Genomic DNA, 23,485 nt, shown 5'->3' with positions numbered 1-23,485 from the left:
TGGAGGTTTGTCAGGCAGGGGGCCAGGCAATTTTCTTTTTTTCCCCACGTCCATAAAGCCTACTCCTGGATAGATTTCTTCAGTGTGAGCAGGGCACTAATTCCGAGGGTGGAGGGCACGTAGTATTTGGCCATAGCCATCTCAGACCATGCCCCACATTGGGTGCAGCTGGAGCTAGGGGAGGAGAGGGACCAGCGCCCGCTGTGGCTCCTGGATGTGGGCTTGCTGGCGGATGAGGTGGTGAGCGGGCAGATCCGGGGGTGCATTGAAAGCTATCTAGAGGCTAACAATAATGGGGAGGTGCAGGTGGGTGTGGTCTGGGAGGCGCTGAAGGCGGTGATTAGGGGAGAGCTAATCTCCACTAGGGCCCACAAGGAGGAGAGGGAGAGATTGTTGGGGGAGATTTTAAGGGTGGATAGGAGGTATGCAGAGGTCCCCGAGGAGGGACTACTCAAGGAGCGACAAAGCCTCCAGGCCGTGTTTGACCTGTTGACCACCAAGAAGGCAGAGGTGCAATGAATGAAGAAATCAATTTTGAAACTAGATGTACAACATATCAAGTGATAAACATACACCAAAGTAATACTAATATGAAGAGCAGCACTATGATCTTCATACAGAGCTGATCCATGGCACTAAGCCAAACATGTACTGTGTTTTTATTGTCACAAATGTCAGGATCCTCATTTTCTACAAATAAATTGGAGAATTGGAATTAAAAGAATAAATTTGCAAGTTGAGCATTTCATTCAGATACATCATCCAGGAAAATTTGGGAGGGTGGTAAAGGCACAGAATGTACTCGGGTGGAGACTTCAATGTCCATCACCAAGAGTGGTTCGGTAGTACCACCACAGACCAAACTGGCTGGGTCCTAAAGGACACAGCTGCTAATCTGGGACTGGGTCAACTGGTGAGGGAATCAACAAGATGGAAAAACATACTTGACCCCATTCTCATCAACCTGCCTTCCAGACGCATTTGTCAATGACAGTATCAGTAGGAGTGACCACCACACAACCCTTGTGACAAATTGCAGAGCTCCCCTTCTCTAACAGTGAAAATGCTGTAATTGGACCCAAGCTATCAATCGAAGGGGCTGGAGAGGATGGCATGATTTGAATCTGGGGAACAATGACTGGATATAAATTATGATACCCTGGTGGTTCCGGAATTAGTGCAGAAAATGCTACTGGTGCAGTCGCAACTCTAGCCGACCTGGTCCAATTTTCGAAATCCTCATCTCCTTCTGTCAATGCAAGGCCAGCCATTGAACTAAGTAGCCCACTTTTTGTTTTTTGAGTCCACCCTCTCTTTACTTGCGCGTTTTTTGAATGCACATTCCTTCTTCAAGATCTCGAGAGTTTTCTGGTTCCCCCTTCACTAATTGGAATTCCCATTCTAAGGGCATTTTCTTGCCAACTTGATAACATGATCTTATCTCTTTCCTCTTGACAATATTGTCTCCATAATCCAATTAATTCTTTTGCTTTCATACTGTGGCTCTTTTTCCAGATTTTCCCCTGAATTTTCTTGATGATGTCCAGGTCTTTAGTGCCCCCTAGTGGCAATTCGTCACCCACTTTGTTCCTTAAGGTTGCTGCCATTTTCCTAAAATCTCTCACTTTATCTGGATAAATATCACATAATATTTGCAATGACGTGCCTGGATCAGTCGTGTTATCCAAGCAATTCCCCATAATCTCAAACTGGTCCTCAAGACTGCGTTTTTTCGCCACTACAGTCCAAGGATACAATTTTAACTTAATCAACTATAGATTTAAAAACACTCATTGAACTTAACCCTCTCCTGAGTTCCCATCAGTTCACCAAAAACACTCACACATGGAATTAAACCATCATTTTGATGTCCCATTAATTCCAAAACTAACCCAAAACCGAATCATCAATTATGAAATCCTATCAGTTAAATTTATAATCCCCAGACTGACCTTGGATTTCGTCGAGACGATCTTTCCGTACCAACCGCGAGTGAACAGACTAATCAGACCATAAGAAGAGGGGGAAAATCATTTTCCAGCTATACATTGTGGACCCTTTTCCACTTTCCTTGTCCAAAACCAGTCTAATTCTGATTTCGAGGTTGGTCAGAACCGTCTTAAGAAATCCCGGGTTTCGGCACCAAATGACAAATTGAAATTTCTTTACCCGTCAGTCTGGCCTCAATAAAACTCGAGATGGATTTTTAGGCATAGTATTATTTATTTTTACCCGACTTGCGAGTCTGACTCGCTTCACAAAAACCAGAACACAAGCTGCCTCCTGGGTCTTTAGAATCGAGTGCTGTTGGAGACAAAGGAATCGCTACAAATACATTCAAATGGCATCAAGTTTCACATAAACGATTCCCATAGGTCATCCTATACCCCTCCTGACCTGGCCATACATCCTAATTGGCACACTTCTATTCCTTTCCCCTGGCCTCTTGTTACCCAGCATCCTTTTCTCCTCCACTAGAAACCCCTCCCCCTCCCGTGCCATGCTTTCTGAAATCCTTTGTCTGTGAACTCACTAGAATTAGACCGGCCTACATCTACATTACTGGAACTAATATATTTAACCTAACTATTTTATATCACATTCGTCACTTGTGGAGACAAAGTTTCATTCACGCTGAGGAAACCGCCCATCGTGTTGTGTGGCACTACCATTGTACTAAATGGTGTAGATTCAGAACATCTCAAGTCACTCCACACTGGGCATCCATGAGGCGCTGTGAGCCATCAGCAGCAGCAGAATTGCACTCAGCCACAATCTATGGCCCGGCATATCCCCCCACTCTGCCATTACTACCAAGCCAGGGGATCAACCCTAGTTCAATGAAGAGTGCAAGAGAGCATGCTCAGGCTCTTTTCCTCAAAATTAAACTGCAAAATGGTTGATCTAAAGCTCAGCTCCACCCACACTCTGACATCACTGCATTTCATAAAGGTACATTGCGTAAACATCCATTTCTTAAAGGCACTCTCACATGACAAAATGGCTGGAGGCACTGGATGTTGCAAAACCCTGACAATATTCCAGCAATAGTGCTGAAGAATTGTGCTCCAGAACTTTCTGCACCCCTAGCCAAGCTGTTCCAGTACAGCTACAACACTGGTGTCAACCCGGCAATTTGGAAAGTTGCCCAGATCTGTCCTGTACAGAAGAAACAGGATAAATCCAACCTCAAACAGACTTGAAACGTTAGTGCCCTTTTCTTTCCACAGAAGCTGCCAGATTTGCTGCGATTGTCCAGTTTTTGTTCCATCTGTCTACTCTCGATTATCAGTAAAGGGGTCATCAACAGCGCTATCAACTGGCACTTACTCAGCAATAACCTTGCTCATGGGTGCTCAGATTCGGTTCCACCAGGGTCACGCAGCTTCTGACCTTATTACAGTCTTGGTTCAAACATGGGCAAAAGAGCTGAATGCCAGAGTTGAAGTGCGAGTGGCTGCCCTCGAAACAAGGCAGCATTTGACTTAGTGTGGGATCAAGGAGCTCTAGCAAATCCAGTGTTAATGGGAATTGGGAGAAACCCCTCCGCTGATTGGAGTCATACCTGGCACAGAGGAAGATGGTTGTGGTGATTGGAGGTCAATCATCTCAGCTCCAGGACATCATTGCAGAATGATGGTGTAGTTCCTGTCATGATATGCAAACATGCAACCAATGAACACTCAGAATAGGACACAACCAATGGGCAGTCAGGACACTCAGAGGTGGCATCACCACAAGGGGGCATGACAAAAAAACTATAAAAGAGATGAGGCACTCACACCCTGCCTCTTTCCACAAACAGACATCTAGAGAGTTAGACAGGGTTGATCAGCAGCATCACACCCCAGCACGTGGCTGAGAGCAAGCTGGTACAGTTAGACTGAGATACTACAGTTAGATTAGCAGAGAGCCGAACTCATTTGAGAACTGTGTTAATAGTTCAATAAGCACGTTGAACTCATTTCAGAGTCTGGAACATCCTTTAGTAAAGACTGCATCAAGTAGCAGTCTGTGTTATCTGAAGCAGCGTAACACAACATGATACCAGGAGTGACTGTTCAATCTATTTAGTTCAACTCAGCAAGATCCGTGATAACCAGCTACTGCATACAGGCACGATGGACAAGATTCATGCTCCTCATCAGCTCAGGACCACCGGCAATCTTAGTGCCAACTGGCGATCATTCAAGCAGAAATTTCAACTATATGTGAAGCATCCAACCTCAATGGCGCGATCGATGCGTGGAAGATAGCTCTTCAACTCACCACTGCGGGTGACCATGCTAGAGATCTTCAACTCTTTTGACTTTTCCGAAGGGCAGGACAAAACGAAGTACCAAACCATCCTGGACAAATTCAACAGCCACTGTGAGGTGGACACCAACAAAATCTTCGAGCGCTACATCTTCAAGCAGAGGATGCAAGGTAAAGACGAATCCTTCAACTCCTATCTAACTAACCTTAGACTGCTAGGGCAATCCTGCAACTACTCCATGATCAGAGACCAAATCGTGTTTGGAGTCCACTCTGATCCTCTCCGAGAGCAATTGTTGAAAATCAAGCACATGACCCTGCCAGTAGCGATTGAAGCGTGTACTGTGCATGAGCACTCAAATCGCTATTCACAGTACAAAACGGCAGAAAGTGAAAAACAAGCCTCCCACGAGGTGGAGAGTGGTCAGGCCATCTCCCGGATGGAGTGCCTCCACATTGACGAAAGCATCCATTTTGCGCGCTCTTCCCGGGGCCCAAACCACTATGCAGCCCTGTGCAGAACTGCACCAGCAGTCAGGAGCCAGCGCTCCCAATTCCGACAGGGGCGCATCAGAAGTGTGCAACACAGAATGCATGACTTTGATCCAGGCAGTGCAACGGATCCAAATGATGAATACCTGGACAACACATACCGAGTGGGCATTATTACGAAGTGCGAATACGCCACACCGGACACATTGCAAGTCCAATCAATCCTGGCCGTGGATTCCGAGGATGAATGGCATGCAGTGATGAAGGTCAACCACTGCCCCATCCAGTTCAAACTGGACACAGGTGCCTCTGCCAACCTGATTTCGCAGGTGGACTTCAAGAGAATCAAGAAGCCCCCCCCGCAATCCTTCCAGCTGCCTGCAAACTCCAGGACTACAATGGAAATGCAATCAAGGCACTGGGGTCCTGCCACCTGCAGGTGTCCAGCTGACACACACAAGCAAGCTTACGTTTCGAGATTGTTAAACCAGACCAGTTCCTGCTAGGTGCGCACGCCTGCAAGCAACTGAACCTCATTCAAAGTGTCTACACCACGACGCCGTCCCATTCAGTTCTTCAGGCCAGCATCAACGACATACCCAGATGTATTTAGCGGGATGGGCACGCTGCCGTACGAGTACAAGATTGGCCTGATGCCAAGCCAGTGGTCCACGCACCACGACGAGTCCCTGCTCCACTGAGAGAGCGCCTGAAGGCAGAGCTCACGCGTCTACAACAAAAAGGCATCATCTCCAAGGTCAATGAACCAATCGACTGGGTCAGCTCGCTGGTGTGCTTAAAGAAGCCTTCGGGGGACCTACGCATCTGCATTGACCCCAAGGATCTAAACAAAAACATTATGCGGGAACATTACCCCAACCCGAAGAGGGAAGAAATCACGAGTGAGATGGCACACGCGTGCTTCTTCACAAAATTGGACGCATCTCAAGGATTTTGGCAAATCCAACTTGAAGAATCCAGCAGAAGGCTCTGCACCTTCAACACGCCTTTTGGCAGGTTCTGCTACAACTGAATGCCATTTGGCATCATCTCGGCATCAGAGATTTTCCATCGCATCATGGAACAGATGATGGAGGGACTACAAGGGGTTTGTGTCTACGTTGACGATATCATAATCTGGTCCACAACTCCAAAGGAACGTGTGTCGCGACACAATAAAGTATCCTGATGCATACATGAACATGGCCTCCAGCTAAGCAGGTCCAAGTGCTGTTTTGGAACATCCACGCCGAAGTTCCTGGGCGATCAGATTTTGTGACACAGTTTGCGCCCGGACACAGGCAAAATTAAAGCCATTGAGGCAATGAAAGTCCCCGAGGACAAGGCCGCAGTACTGCGCTTCCTGGGAATGGTTAATTTCCTTGGCAAGTTCATCCCGAATTTGGCCACACACACCACGGCCCTAAGCAACCTGGTGAAAAAAATGAACCGCCTTTTGAGTGGAATGCGGACCACCGAACAGAGTGGCTGGAGCTGAAGGCCAAGCTCACCACTGCACCCGCCCTTGCATTCTTTGACCCAGACCGAGAGACCAAGATATCCACAGATGTGAGTCAGGATGGCATTGAGGCGGTGTTGCTTGAAAGAGACGACACGTCATCCTGGGTACCAGTAGCATACGCGTCACGGGCAATGACACCCACTGAGACCAGATATGCGCAGATTGAGAAGGAGTGTTTAGGTCTTCTCACCGGCATCTTCAAATTTCATGATTATGTCTACGGCTTGCCAACATTTACTGTTGAGACGGATCATAGGCCTCTGGTCCACATCACCCAGAAGGACCTGAACGTTTGCAGAGAATTCTGCTCAAACTCTGGAGGCATGATTTCAATTTGGTGTACACACCTGGAAAGGAGCTCATCATCGCCGATGCATTGTCCCGCTCCGTCAACTCACCCAGTGAACCACTGGAGATCATCCAGCACATTGAATTGCAAGTACAACTGTGTGCAAGCACTCACTCGACAACAGATAAGATCGTTCTCATCCGAGAAGAGACGGCAAATGCAGCGAGTCATCCACAACCTCAACAATGGGTGGCAGAAAGGGCAATGGCCTCAATTCTACAATGTCAAGGCCGACCTGACGCTGATCGACGACATCCTGCTCCAGCTGGACAGGATAGTCATCCGTCTATGTCTCCAGATTCATGGGGGACACCTGGACATAGAAAAGTGCAGACGCAGGGCCCGGCAAGCTGTCTACTGGCCCGGCATTAACCAGGACATCACGGACATGGTCCTGAACTGCGAAACCTGTCAGAGGTTCCAACCAGCAAGGAGACGCTCCAACCACATGACCTAGAGACCTCTCCGTGGTCCAAGGTTGGCATTGACCTATTCCACGCGAATGGTCACGACTATATCTTAATCATCGATTACTTTTTGAACTAACCTGAGGTGCTGAAGCTGCCAGATCTCACCTCACGGACCGTCATCAAAGCGTGTAAAGAAACATTCTCACGGCATGGCACCCTGAACACCGTCATGAGTGACAATGGCCCGTGCTTCCACAGGCGAGAATGGTCTACGTTTGCCAAGAGCTACAATTTCAGGCACGTCACCTAAAGTCCGCACTATCCGCAGTCCAATGGTAAAGTCGAAAAAGGGGTGCACATCGTTAAGCAGCTCATCCGCAAGGCCTCGGACTCCGCTCCGACATAAACCTCGCACTACTTGCATACCGGGCGACTCCCTTGTCCACTGGCATGTCGCCAGCTCAACTCCTGATGAACAGGGACCTGCGGACGACGCTTCCAGCCATACACCTGCCCAACCTTGATCACCTCCCGGTGCTGCAGAAGATGTAGCAGCTTTGCGGCAGCCAGAAGCAGGGCTACGAATCACATGCCACCGATCTGGACGGGCTATCCCCGGCAGACACGGTCAGGATCAAGATACCAGATGGAGGGTGGTCTACTCCGGCTGTCGTTGTTCGATAGGCCGCGCCCAGATCCTATGTCATACGTATGGCTGATGGCTCCATTGTGCGAAGGAATTGAAGGGCACTGCGAAAAGTTGCTTGCTCACAACCACTTTCCCCTCCATTTCCACATGTCGAATTGCCATCTCGAACCACGAGGCGGCCACCAGTCGTGCCTCCCACTCGCCTGTCAAGACACCGTCATCCCCTCCACCACCTCTCCGGCGGTCGACGAGGATCAGACGCAAGCCTCAGAGACTGGACATATGAGCATTTGTTTTGTTTGTTCTGTTCTGTATTCCTCGGTCAGTCACATTAGACAGACACATTCACATGTATATACGTCTACAAAAAAAAGGGGAGATGTCATGATATGCAAACATGCAACCAATGAACACTCAGAATAGGACACAACCAATGTCAGGACACTCAGAGGTGGCATCGCCACAAGGGGGCATGACATAAACACTATAAAAGGGAGTAGGCACTCACACCCTGCCTCTTTCCACAGACAGACATCTAGAGAGTTAGACAGGGTTGATCAGCAGCATCACACCCCAGCACGTGGCTTAGAGCAAGCTGGTACAGTTTGATTGAGTTACTACAGTTAGATTAGCAGAGTCGAACTCATTTGAGAACACTGTTAATAGTTCAATAAACACGTTGAACTCATTTCAGAGTCTGGAGCATCCTTTAGTTAAGACTGCATCAAGTAGCAGCCTGTGTTATCCGAAGCAGCATAACACAACAGTGTCCTAGGCCCAACTATCTTCAGCTGCTTCATCAATGACCTCCCATTCATCATAAGGTCAGAAGTGGGGATATTCACTGATTACTGCATAACATTCAGTATCATTCGCAACTCCTCCGATACTGAAGTAGTCATATCTAGATTCAGCAAGACCTAGACAATATCCAGGCTTGGGCTGACATTACAAGTAACATTCACACCACACAAATGCCAGGCAGTGAACATCTCAAACAACAGAGGATCTAATGACCAGCCCCTGACATTCAATGGCATTACCATCGCTGAATCCACCACTATCAACATCCTGGGGGTTACCATTGACCACAAACTGGAGCTGGACTAGCCATATAAATACTGTGGCGACCAAAGCAAGTCAAAGGCTAGGAACTCTGCGCCGAGGATCTTGTTCCTAATTCTGCCTTAGTTCAATTGCTCAGTTTTATTACCTTTGCTCGAGTCGCCAGGTATCTTTATGATACCGCCACGTGGTTCAAATCCGAGTAATGATCAATAATCCAATACACCGATTAGTAAGGTTTAAATCAAAACACATTTATTATACACAGTAATCGCTACTCATGCACAAATTCTACGTCTAAGCTATTTCTACAACTAACAGGCCTATACTTAACTTGGAACTGGCCCACCAGGTCAGGGAAACAAATGGCCTTTCGTTCGGGATCTGAGCCTGCGGGATTCGAAGTTGGTACAGATTGGTAGCTAGGAGCGCCTATCTCGTAGCGAGCGTTGAATTAAACTTACGAGTTTGATCTTCACTGCTCCGGTCACGGTCAATGTTGGTTCGTTGTTGCTGGGTGACCCGGGCAGGACGAAGAGCGCGAAGAGGTGGAGAGGAAGAGAAGAGAGCGATTTGAACTTGGGGCTTATAGTCCCCAGGGGCTTCCCACTTTTCGGGGTGGACCCTGTACCTGGTCCCAAGTGATTGGACTTTGTCCTAATCGCTTGGTTCGATTTTCTCCAATGCTGGAGCGGTTTCCTGATCGATGGGCGGTCTTGAGGTGCTCATTCACCTCCTTTTGTGTAGGCTTCTGCTGGCGCCGAAGAGTCTGGTTTTGCTTCGTGTGTCTAAATGTTGCTTATTGTTCCCGTGGATTGCTCATTAGCATGCAGATGCTGTTGTTTTGTTATGCTGATGGTTGCTGGTATCGATATTGTCTGGCCTTTCCAGAGGTAAATACACAGCCAACCTGCAGCTGCTGGTTTTTGTCTTGTTGGCTGACTTTCCCATCAGCCTTTGCCATTCACCATTTTGAATCGGGAGTTGGCCATTTTAAGTGGCTACAATCTCACTTCCTGACTCCCCAAAGCCTGTTCATTATCTACAAGACAAGTCAAGAGTCAAATGGAATACCCTCCACTTGCCCAAAAAGACCGGGCACAATTTAAAAAAATTTCTTTTATTCGTTCATGGGTCTTGGACGTCACTGGCTGGGCCAGCATTTATTGCCCATCCCATGAGAGTCAACCACATTGCTGTGGAGTCATATCTCGGCTAGACCAGGTAAGGATGGCCGATTTCCTTCACTGAAGGACATTAGTGAACCAGATGGGTTTTTACAACAATCGACAATTGGTTATCATTAGATTTTTATTCCAGATTTTTATTGAATTCAAATTTCACCATCTGCAGTGGTGGGATATGAACCTGGATCCCCAGAGCATTACTCTGGGTCTCTGGTTTACTCGTCCAGTGACAATACCACTATGCCACCACCTCTCCAATAACTTCCGGTGGCGGCTATAAAGGAGTAGGTCGCACATTTGGTGGCTCCCGCTCGGGTCGGACCTTTGGACTTTTTCCCCCAATGTTTTGTCGGACTTGATTCGGTAAATTGATGGTGGAGGCAATTGTAGAGTGGATTCCTACATCAGTGCATGGAGAGGCTGACCAGAAGTGAACGCAAAGGAAGAAATAGGCGAACAGAGAAGGCTTGGGCTGAAGCTGCAGCAGGAGAAAGCATGGCGGACGACCGGGGTCCTTGCTTGACGACCCTGCGGTCGACGGAGCAGCTGATGCAGTTCATTCAGGAGCCCTTCGCCAAGCAGAAACAGGAATGCTTGGACCCGATTAAGGAATCGATTGCACGGCTGGAACTTGGATGCCCAAGACCGGACGACCCAGAAAGTGAAGAAGGCGCTGGCTGAGCAGGAGTAACATCAAACTGCGGTGTAGTTGGAGGTGGGGATGCTGGGAGACCAGCAGAAAAGGCTCCTGGAGAAGGTAGAGGACCGACAGAACAGGTCCCGCCGGCAGAACCTGAGAATCGTTGGTCTCCCAGAGGGGTCCAAAGGAACGGACACAGTGGCGTACATAGCAGGCATGTTCGAGAAGTTACTGGGGGTGGGGTGCCCGACCTTTGGAGGTGGACATGGCTCACAAAGCGCTCTCGAGGAAGCCGCGAGTGCCCCCCCCCCCCCCCCCCCCCCCCCCGAGGACAATGGTGGTGATATTCTACAGGTACTTGAACAAGGAGCATATTATATAGTGGGCCAGGCAGACACGGAGTTGTAAATGGGAGAATAGTATCCTGCAGATCTATCAGGTTCTGAGTGCGGAGGTGGCCAGGAGAAGAGTGGGGTTCAACCAGATAAAGTCTACTCTTTTCAAGAAAAAGGTTAAGTTTGGACTGCTGTATCCGGCCTGCCTTGGGTCACGTATGAGGAGCAACATTTTATTTTGAGTCGCCCGAGGAAGCGATGGACTTCGCTAGAAGGAAAGGACAGGTGGCAGACTGAGGTGTTTGAACTTCGCTGCAGCGCGCCCATGTTTAAAAAAAAAGTTTCTTGTTTTTCGGACGTTATCTGTAATGCCTTTTGTATTGATTTGGGGCTTGTTGCAGAGTTGAGTGAGTTGAAGTTTACATTTGTACTGTTGGGGGATGGAGGTGTGATTGTTACATGTTGGATCTTCGGTTGGATCTTTTCTTTGTTTTTTGTGTTTTATTTTCGAACAATTGTGTTGGGATTGTTTTTCTTTTGCATATTGGTAGAAGGGCTGGGGGCCCTGATCGGGTTGGAGGAAATAGCAGAGGGTCTGAAGGCCATGCAGTCGGGTAAAGCCCCAGGGCCGGACAGGTACCCAGTGAGGTTTTATAACAAGTTCTCTGGGATATTGGGTTTGCTGTTGATGAGGACATTCAATGAGGCAAGGGTACGTGGGGTGCTTCCCCTGACGTTGTCACAGGCCACTATTTCATTGATCCTGAAGCGGGACAAGGGCCTGGAGCTATGCGGGTCCTATAGGCCGATATCCCTACTAAATGTGGATGCCAAACTGTTGGCCAAAGTCTTGTCCTCTAGGATTAAAGACTGCGTTCCGGACGTGATTGAGGAGGACCAGACGGGATTCGTTAAGGGTAGGCAGTTGGCGGCTAACGTAAGAAGGTTGTTAAATGTGATTATGATGTCCCCAGAAGGTAGGGACGTGGAGGTAGTGGTCGCAATGGACGCAGAGAAGGCATTTGATCGGGTGGAATGGGAATATCTGTGGGAGGTACTAGGGCGATTTGGATTTGGACGGGGCTTCATTGACTGGGTCAGACTGCTGTATCAGACTCCTGTTGCGAGCGTACGGACGAACAGGTCAACATTGGACTATTTCAGGCTGCATTGGGGGACGAGACAGGGATGCACCCTCTCCCCACTGCTGTTCGCGTGAGGCTGGAAGGGGCTGGTCGGGGGAGGGGGGGTGGGGTGGAACACAGAGTCTCGCTATATGCAGACGACCTGCTCCTATATGTTTCGGACCCACTAGAAGGGATGGAAGAAATTATGAGGATTCTGGGGGAATTTGGCCGGTTTTCGGGTTATAAACTGAATATGGGGAAAAGTGAGATGTTTGCGATCCAGGCAAGAGGACAGGAGAGGCGATTGGGGGAGCTGCCGTTTAGGGTGGTAGGAAGAGGCTTTCGGTACCTAGGCATTTAGGTGGCGCGGGAATGGGAATGGCTACACAAGTTAAATTTGGCCCGATTAGTAGACCAACAGCAGGGGCTGTTTAGCACAGGGCTAAATCGCTGGCTTTGAACGCAGATCAAGGCAGGCCAGCAGCACGGTTCAATTCCCGTAGCAGCCTCCCCGAACAGGCGCCGGAATGTGGCGACTAGGGGCTTTTCACAGTAACTTCATTTGAAGCCTACTTGTGACAATAAGCGATTTTCATTTCATTTCATTTTTCAAATGAAGGACGATTTCCGAAGGTGGGACGCGCTCCCATTGTCACTAGCTGGGAGGGTGCACACAGTGAAAAAGACGGTCCTCCCGAGATTCCTGTTTGTATTTCAGTGTCTCCCTACCTTCATTCCGCGGTCCTTCTTTAAACGGGTCAATAAGGTGCTCAGTGCTTTGTACGGGCAGGTAAGACCCGTGAGTAAAATAGGGGATGCTGGAGCGGAGCCAGGCGGAGAGCGGGCTGGCACTCCTGAACTTTAATAATTATTACTGGGGCGGCAAATATAGCCATGATCAGGAAGTGGGTGGTGGGTGGAGGGTCGGTGTGGGAGCCTGTGGAGGCGGCCTCATGCAAGGGCACTAGTTTGGGGCATTGGTAACGGCACCTCTGCCGTTCCCGCTGGCACAGTACTCCACCAGCCCTGTGGTGGTGGCGGCCCTGAGAGTCTGGGAGCAATGGAGGAGACGTGTGGGAGTGCACGGAGCATCGGCCTGGTCTCCAATCTGTAATAATTACCGGTTTGCTCCGGGAAGACCAGATGGAGGGTTCCGGAGAGGCAGAGAGCAGGGATTGAGAGGAAGGGGCTTCTCCCATCCTCTCAATGTTTATAGAGGGGGGCTTTTCTAGCCTGAGGGAGCTGGAGGAGAAATTTGGATTGATGAGAGGAAATGAGTTTAGGTACCTGCAGGCGCTGGACTTCCTACGCAGGCAGGTCTCAACCTTCCCGTTCCTATCGCCAAGGGGTATACAGGACAGGGTAGTTTCCAGAATGTGGGTGGGAGAAGGGAGGGTTTCTGACATTTACAAGGAGCTTATGGGGTCAGACGAGACGCAGACCGAGGTGTTGAAACGCAAAGTGGGAAGAGGAGTTAGGGGGAGAGATAGAGGATGGTCTCTGGGCGGACGCTTTGAGTTGAGTCAACACGTCCACATCATGTGCCAGGCTCAGCCTGATACAGTTCAAGGTCGTTCACCAGGCCCACATGACAGTGGCCCAGATGAGAAGGTTCTTTGCGGTAGAAGATAGGTGCGCAAGGTGTGCGGGAGGGTCAGCGAACCATGTCCACATGTTCTGGACATGCCCGAAGCTTCGGGGATTCTGGCAGGGGTTTGCGGATGTCATGTCCAAGGTGTTGAAAACAAGGGTGGCACCGAGTCCAGAGGTGGCAATTTTCGGGGTGTCGGAAGACCCGGGAATCCAGGAGGAGAAAGAGGCAGACATTCTAGCCTTTGCTTCCCTGGTAGCCCGGAGACCGATACTATTAGCTTGGAGGGACCCAAAGCCCCCGAAGACGGTGACCTGACTAACTGACATGGCTGGCTTTCTCTGTTTGGAGAAAATCAAGTTCGCCTTGAGAGGGTCAATGTTAGGGTTCGCCAGGAGGTGGCAACCGTTCGTCGACTTCTTTACAGAAAATTAACCATCAGCAGAAAGGGGGGGGGGGGGGTGCTGGGGTTTAGCTTAATTTAGAGTAGGGGGTTAGTAAAGGTGGGACCTGTAAGGGAGGAAGACGGCTTTTGCACTACGTTTATATTTTCATGTACATTGTTTATTCTGTTGTCATAAAACCATAAATACCTCAATAAAATGTTTATATAAAAAAAGTAAATTCCTGAAAGAAGAGGAATTGCAAAAGGGAGAAAAACGTTCCATGGCTAAACAAGGAAGGAGGACATAAAAGGCAAAAACTAGGGCAAACCACACTGCAAAACCTAGTGGAAAGTTGAAGGATTGGGATAACTTTAGGGGTCAGCAAAAAGCTACTAAAAATAGAATCAAAAAAGCCAAGAATAACTATGAAAGGAAACTAGGAGAAAACATATTCACTGATACCAAGAGCTTATATAAAGTATATAAAGAGGAAGAGAATAGCTAAAGTAAATATTGGCCTCTAAGAGGGCCATACTGGTGAGGTAATAATGGGGAACAGAGAGATAGTGGAGCACTGAACCAATCTTTTGCCTCTGTCTTCATGGTAGAGGATAATAAAATATTCCAAGAATTACAGTGAATGCAGAGGAGCTTGGTGTAATAACCATCACTAAGGAGAAGATATTGAATAAACTAATGGGACTAAAGGCAGATAAGTCTCCGGGACCTGATGGCCTGCACCCTTGGGTATTTAGGGAGGTGGCAGCAGAGATAGTGGATGCATTGGTTATGATATTTCAGAATTCCCTGGATTCTGGGAGGGTCCCGATGTGTTGGAAACATGCTAATGGGACACCCCTATTCAAAAAGGGAGAGAAGCAAAAAGTAGGAAACCATAGGTCAGTTAGTTTGATCTCTGTGATAGGGAAGTGGCTGGAATCGATCATTAAGGAGGAGATGACTGAACATTTGGAAAGACAAAGCTCAATCCACCATTCTCAGCATAATGTTATGAAGGCTAAGTCGTGCTCAACAAACTTGCTCGAGTTCTTTGAGAACGTAACCAGCAAGGTGGACAACGGGGAAACTGTGGATGTGGTATATCTAGACTTCCAGAAGGCATTTGACACGGTGCCGCATAAAAGACTGATCCAGAAGACGAGATCGCAGGGGGTTGGGGTAGAGTACTAGATTGGATTGAGAATTGGCTGATTGACAGAGACCAGAGGATCGGGTTAACGGAGTCCTTCTCTGGCTGGTGAACTGTAACTAGTGGGGTGCTGCAGGGTTCAGTCCTCGGACTTCAACTGTTTACAATCTATATAAATGATCTGCAAGCATGGACAGAGTGTAACATAGCAAAATTTGCGGATGATACTAAAATATGTGGGAAACAGGCAGTGAAGAGGAGATACAGATTTTACATATGGATATAAATAGGAGATTGGGCCAAAATTTGGCAGATAGAGTTTAATGTGGATAAGCGTGTGATTATCCATTTTGGCCAAAAAAAGTCAGGCAAATTATTATCTAAATGTAAAGCATATTCAAAATATGTCTGGGCAGAAGGATCTGGATGTCTTTGTTCATGAATCGCAGAAAGTCTATATGTAATAGGCAAATGGAATGTTAGTGTTTATTGCAAAGAACTGGAGTATAAAAATAGTGAAGTATTGTTGCAATTGTATAGGATGTTGGTGAGACCACATCTGGAGTATTGTGTCCAGTTTTGGTCTCCTTATTTGAGGAAAGATATGGTGGCATTGAAGGCAGTTCAGCGGAGCTTCACCAGATTGATTCCGGGAATGAAGGGGTTGATGTATGAGGAGGGAATAAACAGTTTGGGCTTATACTCGCTGGATAGAGGATAGAGGGGATCTGACCGAGGTTTTTAAAATACTAAAAGGGATTGATAAAGTAAATGTAGACCAAATGTTCTCCTTTGTGGGGCAATCTAGCACAAAGGGTAGCACAGTTGCTTCACAGCTCCAGGATCCCAAGTTCGATTCCCGCTTGGGTCACTGTCTGTGTAGAGTCTGCACGTTCTCCTCGTGTCTGCGTGTGTTTCCTCTGGGTGCTCTGGTTTCCTCCCACAATCCAAAGACATGGAGGTTAGGTGGATTGGCCATGCTAAATTGCCCTTATTGCCCAAAAAGGTTAGGTGGGGTTACTGGGTAACGGGGGTAGTTTGGAAGTGTGGGTTTAAGTGGGGTGCTCTTTCCAACGGCCAGTGCAGACTCAATGGGCTGAATGGCCTCTTTCTGCACTGTAAATTCTATAATTCTATGTTAGGTTGAAAGGCGGTAGATTTAAAATGGAGATGAGGAGGCATTAATTCTCAGAGGGTGGTGAATTTGTGGAACTCCTTGCCCCATAGTGTAGTGGAGTCCGAATCATTAAATTTCGGTTTCGAGAAGGAAATAGATATATTTCTGATTAAAAACAGGTTAAAGGGATATGTGGAACAGGTAGAGAGGTGGATTTGAGACCAGGAGGAAGTCAGCCATGATCTGACTGAATGGCAGAACAGGCTCCAAGGGCTGAATTGCCTACTTCTGCTCCTAATTCCTATGTTCCTATGTACCCCTTGGAGATTCCCCTCCAAGTCACTCACTCCTGACTTTGAAATGTATCGCCGTTCCTTTACTGTCACGGAGTCAAAATCCTGGAACTCCCTCCCTGACAGCACTTTGGTGTACCTACACCTCAGGGACTGCAGCAGTTCAAGAAGGCAGCTCACCACCACCTTCTCAAGGGGAATTAGTGATAATGTTGGTCTAGTCAACAACGTTCAGATCCCATAAATGAATTAAAAAAAACACTGGTTTGGTGTAGCTCAAAAGTGGGAACAAAGTAAAACAGGTGTGAAATTAGTATTTATCCTGATTCTATGACACTGAACTTGAAAACGTGAAAAAAGTTTGTCCCTATCCACTACAAACTATGTGATCCTCGACTCCACAAAGTCCTTGATATGCTACTTAATTTTACCCTTTATTGAGGATAATAAACTCTATATTTCAGTTATCAATAACTGTTTAGGCCTGAGCTAATTTCTGTTATGAGAAAAGAAAAGAACATTTCTTACTCTGGGCCGATTTCAAAATCTGCCTTAATCCAGCAAAAAGAAAACCCATCAATCAGTACTTACCTGTATAGACCTATCCAATCTCCCTTTAACCGAGAAGTGAGTTGTGGTCCTGCTTTTTCCAGAGTCTTCATGAACTCTTCTTCACTGAAAGGCTTTAGTTGAGGGGGACTCTAATAACATGGAACCAACATGAAATAATTTATTGAAAAATAAATTCATTTAAAAGGATATCCAAGTATCAATATAGTGAAACTGAATTGCTGATTTCCGAAAAGGTTGACCAAGTAAGTACTTACCTTCCATGGTGAGATACTCTTTTGTAAAGGCATTAAACTGGCTACGTATCGTTCCTGAAATAAAATTCATCAGTCCATGACAACAGAAAGTTAGAAAATATTTCAGTTTAATGAATTTTTCCCCACATTACTTTCTTTGCCCCGCATGATTGCCAAAGCACCCATGAGCTGGCTACTCTGAAATGTGAATAGGCTATATTGAAATAACTAGTCACAGGCTGTAAAATTTGTACTTTAACACACAGTCCATACGAATTATTTGAACTGCAAACATTCAGCCTGCACATCAAAGTGAAAAACATATCCAGGTTTTGTAGCGTACATTAAAACATTGGTGCCAAACTAAATTAAGCTTCTCTCTTCCGCCAGAAGTATTTTATCTCAAACTTTTCTAACATTTAATAAACTTATGGTAAGCCAGTGTTGTATTTAGCCATATGGAGATGCAAGTTGTCAGGTTTAATCCCTGCTCTGATTAAACCGCAGTAAGAAGTCTTGCAACACCAGGTTAAAGTCCAACAGGTTTATTTGGAATCACCAGCTTTCGGAGCGCAGCTCCTTCCATCAGGTGAGCCACTCACTTGATGAAGGAGCTGCGCTCCAAAAGCTGGTGATTCCAAATAAACCTGTTGCACTTTAACCTAGTGTTGTAAGGCTTCTTACTGTACCCACCACAGTCCAATGCCGGCATCTCCTCATTCTGATTAAACCAGAGTAGCTGGAAGATGCACTAGTTAGCTTTAAAAGCCCAAGCTTTGGGAACGGCAAAAGGAAGAGAAAATATTAGTCAGTTGGTGCTCCTGCTGCAGGTGGTTAGCTGCGATGCTTCCCACAGTCAAACAGCTTGTGAAAGTGCACTGTCCACACTCCCGCAAATGGCTGTTTGGACAAGGGGCTGGAATGTTTTTGGAAGCTATAGATTAAATCACAACATTTTAAAAGGCAACATTTGAAATTAAGTGTAAAACTTACTAATGGAATGATGAAGCTTTGCGTCAGTTCTAAGAAGTAACGTCTAAGAATTGCACTCTGTGCTTCTGAAGGACGCTTTTGTTGTATACCCTGCATGGATAGTAACAACATAATTAAGGGATGTGTAACTTGAACAATACAAAGGTTACAATTTAATAAACAAAATTCAGAAATCATTAGCAAAGTTTAATTATCATTTTATACAATGAATCATTTACATCAGAACAAAAAGTAGTTTTAAATTAGATGTATATCTAAAACTATGCCACTGACTAAGGTGACATCCAAGTGAGTTTTGAGTAATATTGAATTATGTGAAATTCATACAAAATTAAATTTCACATTTCACTTACAAGGACTAACTTGTAATAGATTTTCAAATTCTGACTTCCGGTGGTGGCCATGGTGTGAGTGGTCGCAAATATGGCAGCTGCTGCTCGAGGTGTTTTTTCTGGTCCTTTTCCCTAGTTGCTGGGTGGATGGTTTAGAGCAAAAAGGTGCACAAATGATGGAGGAAAGCTATACCCCATTGGTGAGTTCGGTCGATGGATTTGCGAACCATAAGTGGGTCTAGAAGAGAGGTGCAGGAGCTAGAAGCTCTTTGTGTGACTCAGGGAAAGATGGCGGAGAGTAAAGGGTCGACGGAGCAGTTGGTTGACTTTAACATAAAACATACAGTGCAGGAGGCCATTCAGCCCATCGAGTCTGCACCGACCCACTTAAGCCCTCACTTCCACCCTATCCCCGTAATCCAATAACCCCATCTAATCTTTTTGGTCACTAAGGGCAATTTATTATGGCCAATCCACCTAACCTGCATATATCTTTGGACTGAGAGGAAACCGGAGCACCCGTAGGAAAACCCAAGCAGACACGGGGAAAACATGCAGACTCCGCACAGACAGTGACCCAGTGGTGAATCGAACCTGGGACCCTAGCGCTGTGAAGCCACAGTGCTAGCCACTTGCGCTACCGTGCTGCCCATAACGCACCACGATAACGAACGATTGGTCAGCCAACAGAGGGAGGGAGGCTCAGGCGAACCTGTGGAAGGTGGTAAACCTGCTGAAAGCAGGGATCGACCGTGTGGAGCAGAGGCTGGAGACTCAGAGCCAGGTGACCCTGAAGGTGAAGGAGGTGGTGGGGGAGCACGAAGAGCAGCTTACCTCGTTGGCGGCCGAAGTTGGGAGGTTAATGGAGAATCAGAAGCGGTTCAAGGTGAAAGTGAAGGATTTGGAGAACCGCTCCCGGAGGCAGAATCTGAGAGTAGTGGGGATGCTGGAGAGCATCAAGTGAAAAGACCCAGGCTCTTATGTAATAATAATCTTTATTAGTGTCACGAGTAGGCTTACATTAACACTGCAATAAAGTTACTGTGAAAATCCCCTAGTTGCCACACTCCGACTCCTGTTCGGGTGCACTGACAGCCAGAATGTGCAATTCACCTAACAAGCACGTCTTTCGGGACTTGTGGGAGGAAACCGGAGCACCTGGAGGAAACCCATGCAGACACAGGGAGAACGTGCAAACTCCGCACAGGCAGTGACCCAAGACGGGTATTGAACCCGGGACCCTGGCACTGTGAAGCAACAGTGTTAACCACTGTGCTACCCACCAAGATGTTGAAGAAGCTAATGGGGGGGGCCTTCGACAGGCCCCTGGAGGCTGAACTCTGCATAGGGCGTTTATCAGGAAGCCAGAGGCGAATGAGCCGCCAAGGGTGATGGTGGTGAGGTTACACTGGTTTCTGGACAAAGTAAAGATCTTGCAGGTGGGTCAGGCAGACGAGGAGGTATACCTGGGGAGGCAGCGAGCTTCAGGTATATCAGGACCTAGGCGCAGAACTAGCAAAGAGACCCGGGTTCAACCGGGTCAAGGCTGCCCTCTTTTTAAGAAAGGGGTGAAGTTTGGAATGTTGCATCCGGCCCACCTTTGGGTGACCCACAACGGCCGCGAATACTACGTTGGAACACCAGTGGCAACAGAGTTCTTGAGAGATAATGAACTGGCAGACGAGGGAGGACATTGAACTTTGGAGGCAATGTGAGGTGGCATTGATTCTCCCTGCTCTTATTTTGCTGTATTGTGCTGAGTTCATTTGTCTTGGGTGATGGCCAGGAGAGATCTTTCCTTTTCTTATAGACTGTTTAGCTCTTTCATAATGTGCTTTGGTGGGAGGGTGGAGGGCGAGTGCACCTTTTTTTTCTCTCTCTTCTTTATAGTGTTATTGTTATTTGTACCAAGGTGGAGTGCGAGCGAGGGGGAGGGGAATCAGTGGAAGGTGCTTCGGTTTGGACACCGATTCGTGGTAACCATAGATTTGCTCCAGGTGGGCTGTATGCGGGGTTCCGGGGGTGGGGCGACAGGGATGGAACAGTTTGGGGATCTATTTGTGGCTGGCAGTTTTCCAAGCTTAAAGGAACTGGAAGAGGAGTATGAGCTGCCCAGCGGGAATGGGTTCCGGTACTTACAGGCACGGGATTATGTGTGGAAGCAGATGTCGTCCTTTCCCGACCTGTCGCCCCTGAGGCTGCAAACAAGGCGCTGTCGAAAACAGGAGTTGGCAAGGGTAGGGTACCAGAGATTTATAGGGAGTTGATGGGACTGTGAGGGTGCCCCAATAGGGGAAGTTAAGCAGAAGTGGGAGGAAGAGTTTGGGGGGGGGGGGGTGGAAAAGAGGAGATGGAGGCTGGGTTATGGGAGGAGGCTCGGAGGAGAGTGAACTTACCCTGCACAGCTTTGGGTTGCGGGGGCGAAACCCACGCAAACACGGGGAGAATTTGCAAACTCCACACGGACAGTGACCCAGAGCCGGGATCGAACCTGGGACCTCGGCGCCCTGAGGCAGCAGTGCTAACCACTGCACCACCATGCTGCCCAACTGTTTTTTTAACCTCTTCCTATCTCTCTTCCGTCCCCCCTGGCTCTTGCGTCCTTTTAAAGTTTTTGCTTAGCCTCATTCAATTTAACGTAGTCCATAGGGTGCGTTTGATGGTGGCCAGAATGAGCAGATTCTTTGCGGGGGTAGAGGATAGGTGCGGGTAGTGCGCGGGCGGGCCCACGAACCATGTCCACGTATTCTGGGCTTGTCTGAGACTGGAGGGACTCTGGCAGGGGTTTGCTGACGGTATGTCTGACGTACTGGCAGGGCAGCACGGTGGCGCAGTGGTAGCACTGCAGTCTCACGGCACCGAGGTCCCAGATTCGATCCCGGCTCTGGGTCACTGTCCGTGTGGAGTTTGCACATTCTCCCCGTGTTTGCGTGGGTTTCGCCCCCACAATCCAAAGATGTGCAATGTAGGTGGATTGAACACGCTAAACTGCCCCTGAATGGGAAAAAATGAATTATAGAGAATCATAGAATCATAGAAGTTTACAGCATGGAAACAGGCCCTTCGGCCCAACCAGTCCATGCCGCCCAGTTTTTTACCATTAAGCTAGTCCCAGTTGCCCGCACTTGGCCCATAACCCTCTATACCCATCTTACCCATGTAACCATCCAAATGCTTTTTGAAAGACACAATTGTACCCGCTTCTACTACTACCTCTGGCAGCCCATTCCAGACACTCACTACCCTCTGAGTGAAGAAATTGCCCCTCTGGGCCCTTCTGAATCTCTCCCCTCTCACCTTAAACCTATGCCCTCTAGTTTTAGACTCCCCTACCTTTGGGAAAAGATGTTGACTATCTACCTTATCTATGCCCCTCATTATTTTATAGACCTCTAAAAGATCACCCCTAAGCCTCCTACGCTCCAGGGAAAAAAGTCCCAGTCTATCCAGCCTCTCCTTATAACTCAAACCATCAAGTCCCGGCAACATCCTAGTAAATCTTTTCTGCACTCTTTCTAGTTTAATAATATCCTTTCTATAATAGGGTGACCAGAACTGCACACAGTATTCCAAGTGTGGCCGTACCAATGTCTTGTACAACTTCAACAAGACGTCCCAACTCCTATATTCAATGTTCTGACCAATTGGGTACTCTAAATTTTTTTTTTTAATGTCTGAGGTTCTGGGGGTGAAGGTTGTCCCGAGTCCAGAAGTGGTGATTTTTGGAGTGTCGGAAGACCCGGGAGCGAGAGAGGCCTTGGCCTTGTCCTTCCTGGTAGCCCGGTAACAGGGCTTGTTGGAATGGAGGGACCCAGGGCCGCTGAAGCCAGAATGTGGGTGAGCGATCTCGTGGAATTCCTAAAGCTGGAAAAGATTAAATTCACCTCGAGAGGGTTTGTGGAAGGGGGGAGGGGTCGTTCAGAGATGGAAGCCGTTCATTGACTTCTTCAAAGATAGTTAAGACGTCAGCAACAGGGGGTAAATACGGAGGAGGCAGGGTGGGTGGAGGGAAACGGGAGGGAGGGGTGTTATTTATTGGCCATGTGATTTCCTGTTTGTTCTCTTTTTCTTGGTTTTAGATTGTGTTTTATGTATATATTTAGAAATGCCTTAATAAAATTATTTAAAAAAAAGATTTCCCAATTCTATTTTATCTTTATTTTGTGCAAGCTGCAATTTTCCTGTTATGTCATGCCTTTAAGATGAATTGCACGCAGCAACCAAAATTATAAAGAAATTGACAAAAAATGACTTAGTGCTTTCACCTCTGTGACCTGCAATGGAATCAAAATCACACTGCAGGGAACAAATTGTGTAGCCCAACATGAAAGATTTAACACTGATAAACAATGTGAAGTCTCAATCTGTGCCATAGTGCCTACAAGAGGCACTAGACTGCCATTTTCACTTTGGTGTTGCGGTAGGTAAGAAAAAAAAAAAATCAAGGATTATTCTTTGGCTGGAATAAGTGAAGGACCCTTCTTGAGGCAAAATAGTGTTATCATCTCGGTAAAGACCAGTAAGGTGTTTAGTTATTTTTTTAGAATCCAAAAATCAGACATTTAATAAAAGAATGAAGCTACAAGGTTTATGGTTAAAATCAAGAGAAATTTACTACACAGAAAAATAAAGAACACGAATACCAATATCAGGCACACAGACAGTTATGTTAAAGATATTGAAAGTGCAATGAAGACAGTCTTATACTTTACATCAAAATGTTGAACTCAAATTTCCATCTATTCCTATTTGGCTTACAATCCCTCGTCAGATACTGACCAGAC

At 47.2% G+C, this 23,485-nt stretch overlaps 1 protein-coding gene across 1 annotated transcript in view; it reads right to left on the bottom strand.

Annotated features, from left to right (window-relative positions):
- Positions 1–23,485, bottom strand: part of dennd6a (DENN/MADD domain containing 6A) — a 213,996-nt gene that overhangs the window by 15,074 nt on the left and 175,437 nt on the right. Inside the window, exons 15-17 of the mRNA XM_072472432.1 lie at positions 18,370–18,459; positions 17,398–17,451; positions 17,162–17,271 (exon numbers count right to left, since the gene is read on the bottom strand). Coding sequence (XP_072328533.1) covers positions 17,162–17,271; positions 17,398–17,451; positions 18,370–18,459 — 254 coding nt within the window. The remainder of the gene's footprint in view (positions 1–17,161; positions 17,272–17,397; positions 17,452–18,369; positions 18,460–23,485) is intronic.

This window comes from Scyliorhinus torazame, chromosome 13 (assembly GCF_047496885.1).
Source record: "Scyliorhinus torazame isolate Kashiwa2021f chromosome 13, sScyTor2.1, whole genome shotgun sequence".
In the NCBI taxonomy this organism is placed as follows: Eukaryota; Metazoa; Chordata; class Chondrichthyes; order Carcharhiniformes; family Scyliorhinidae; genus Scyliorhinus; species Scyliorhinus torazame.
Note: the sequence above shows the minus strand (reverse complement) of the source record. Positions and strands in the feature narration are given on the sequence as shown.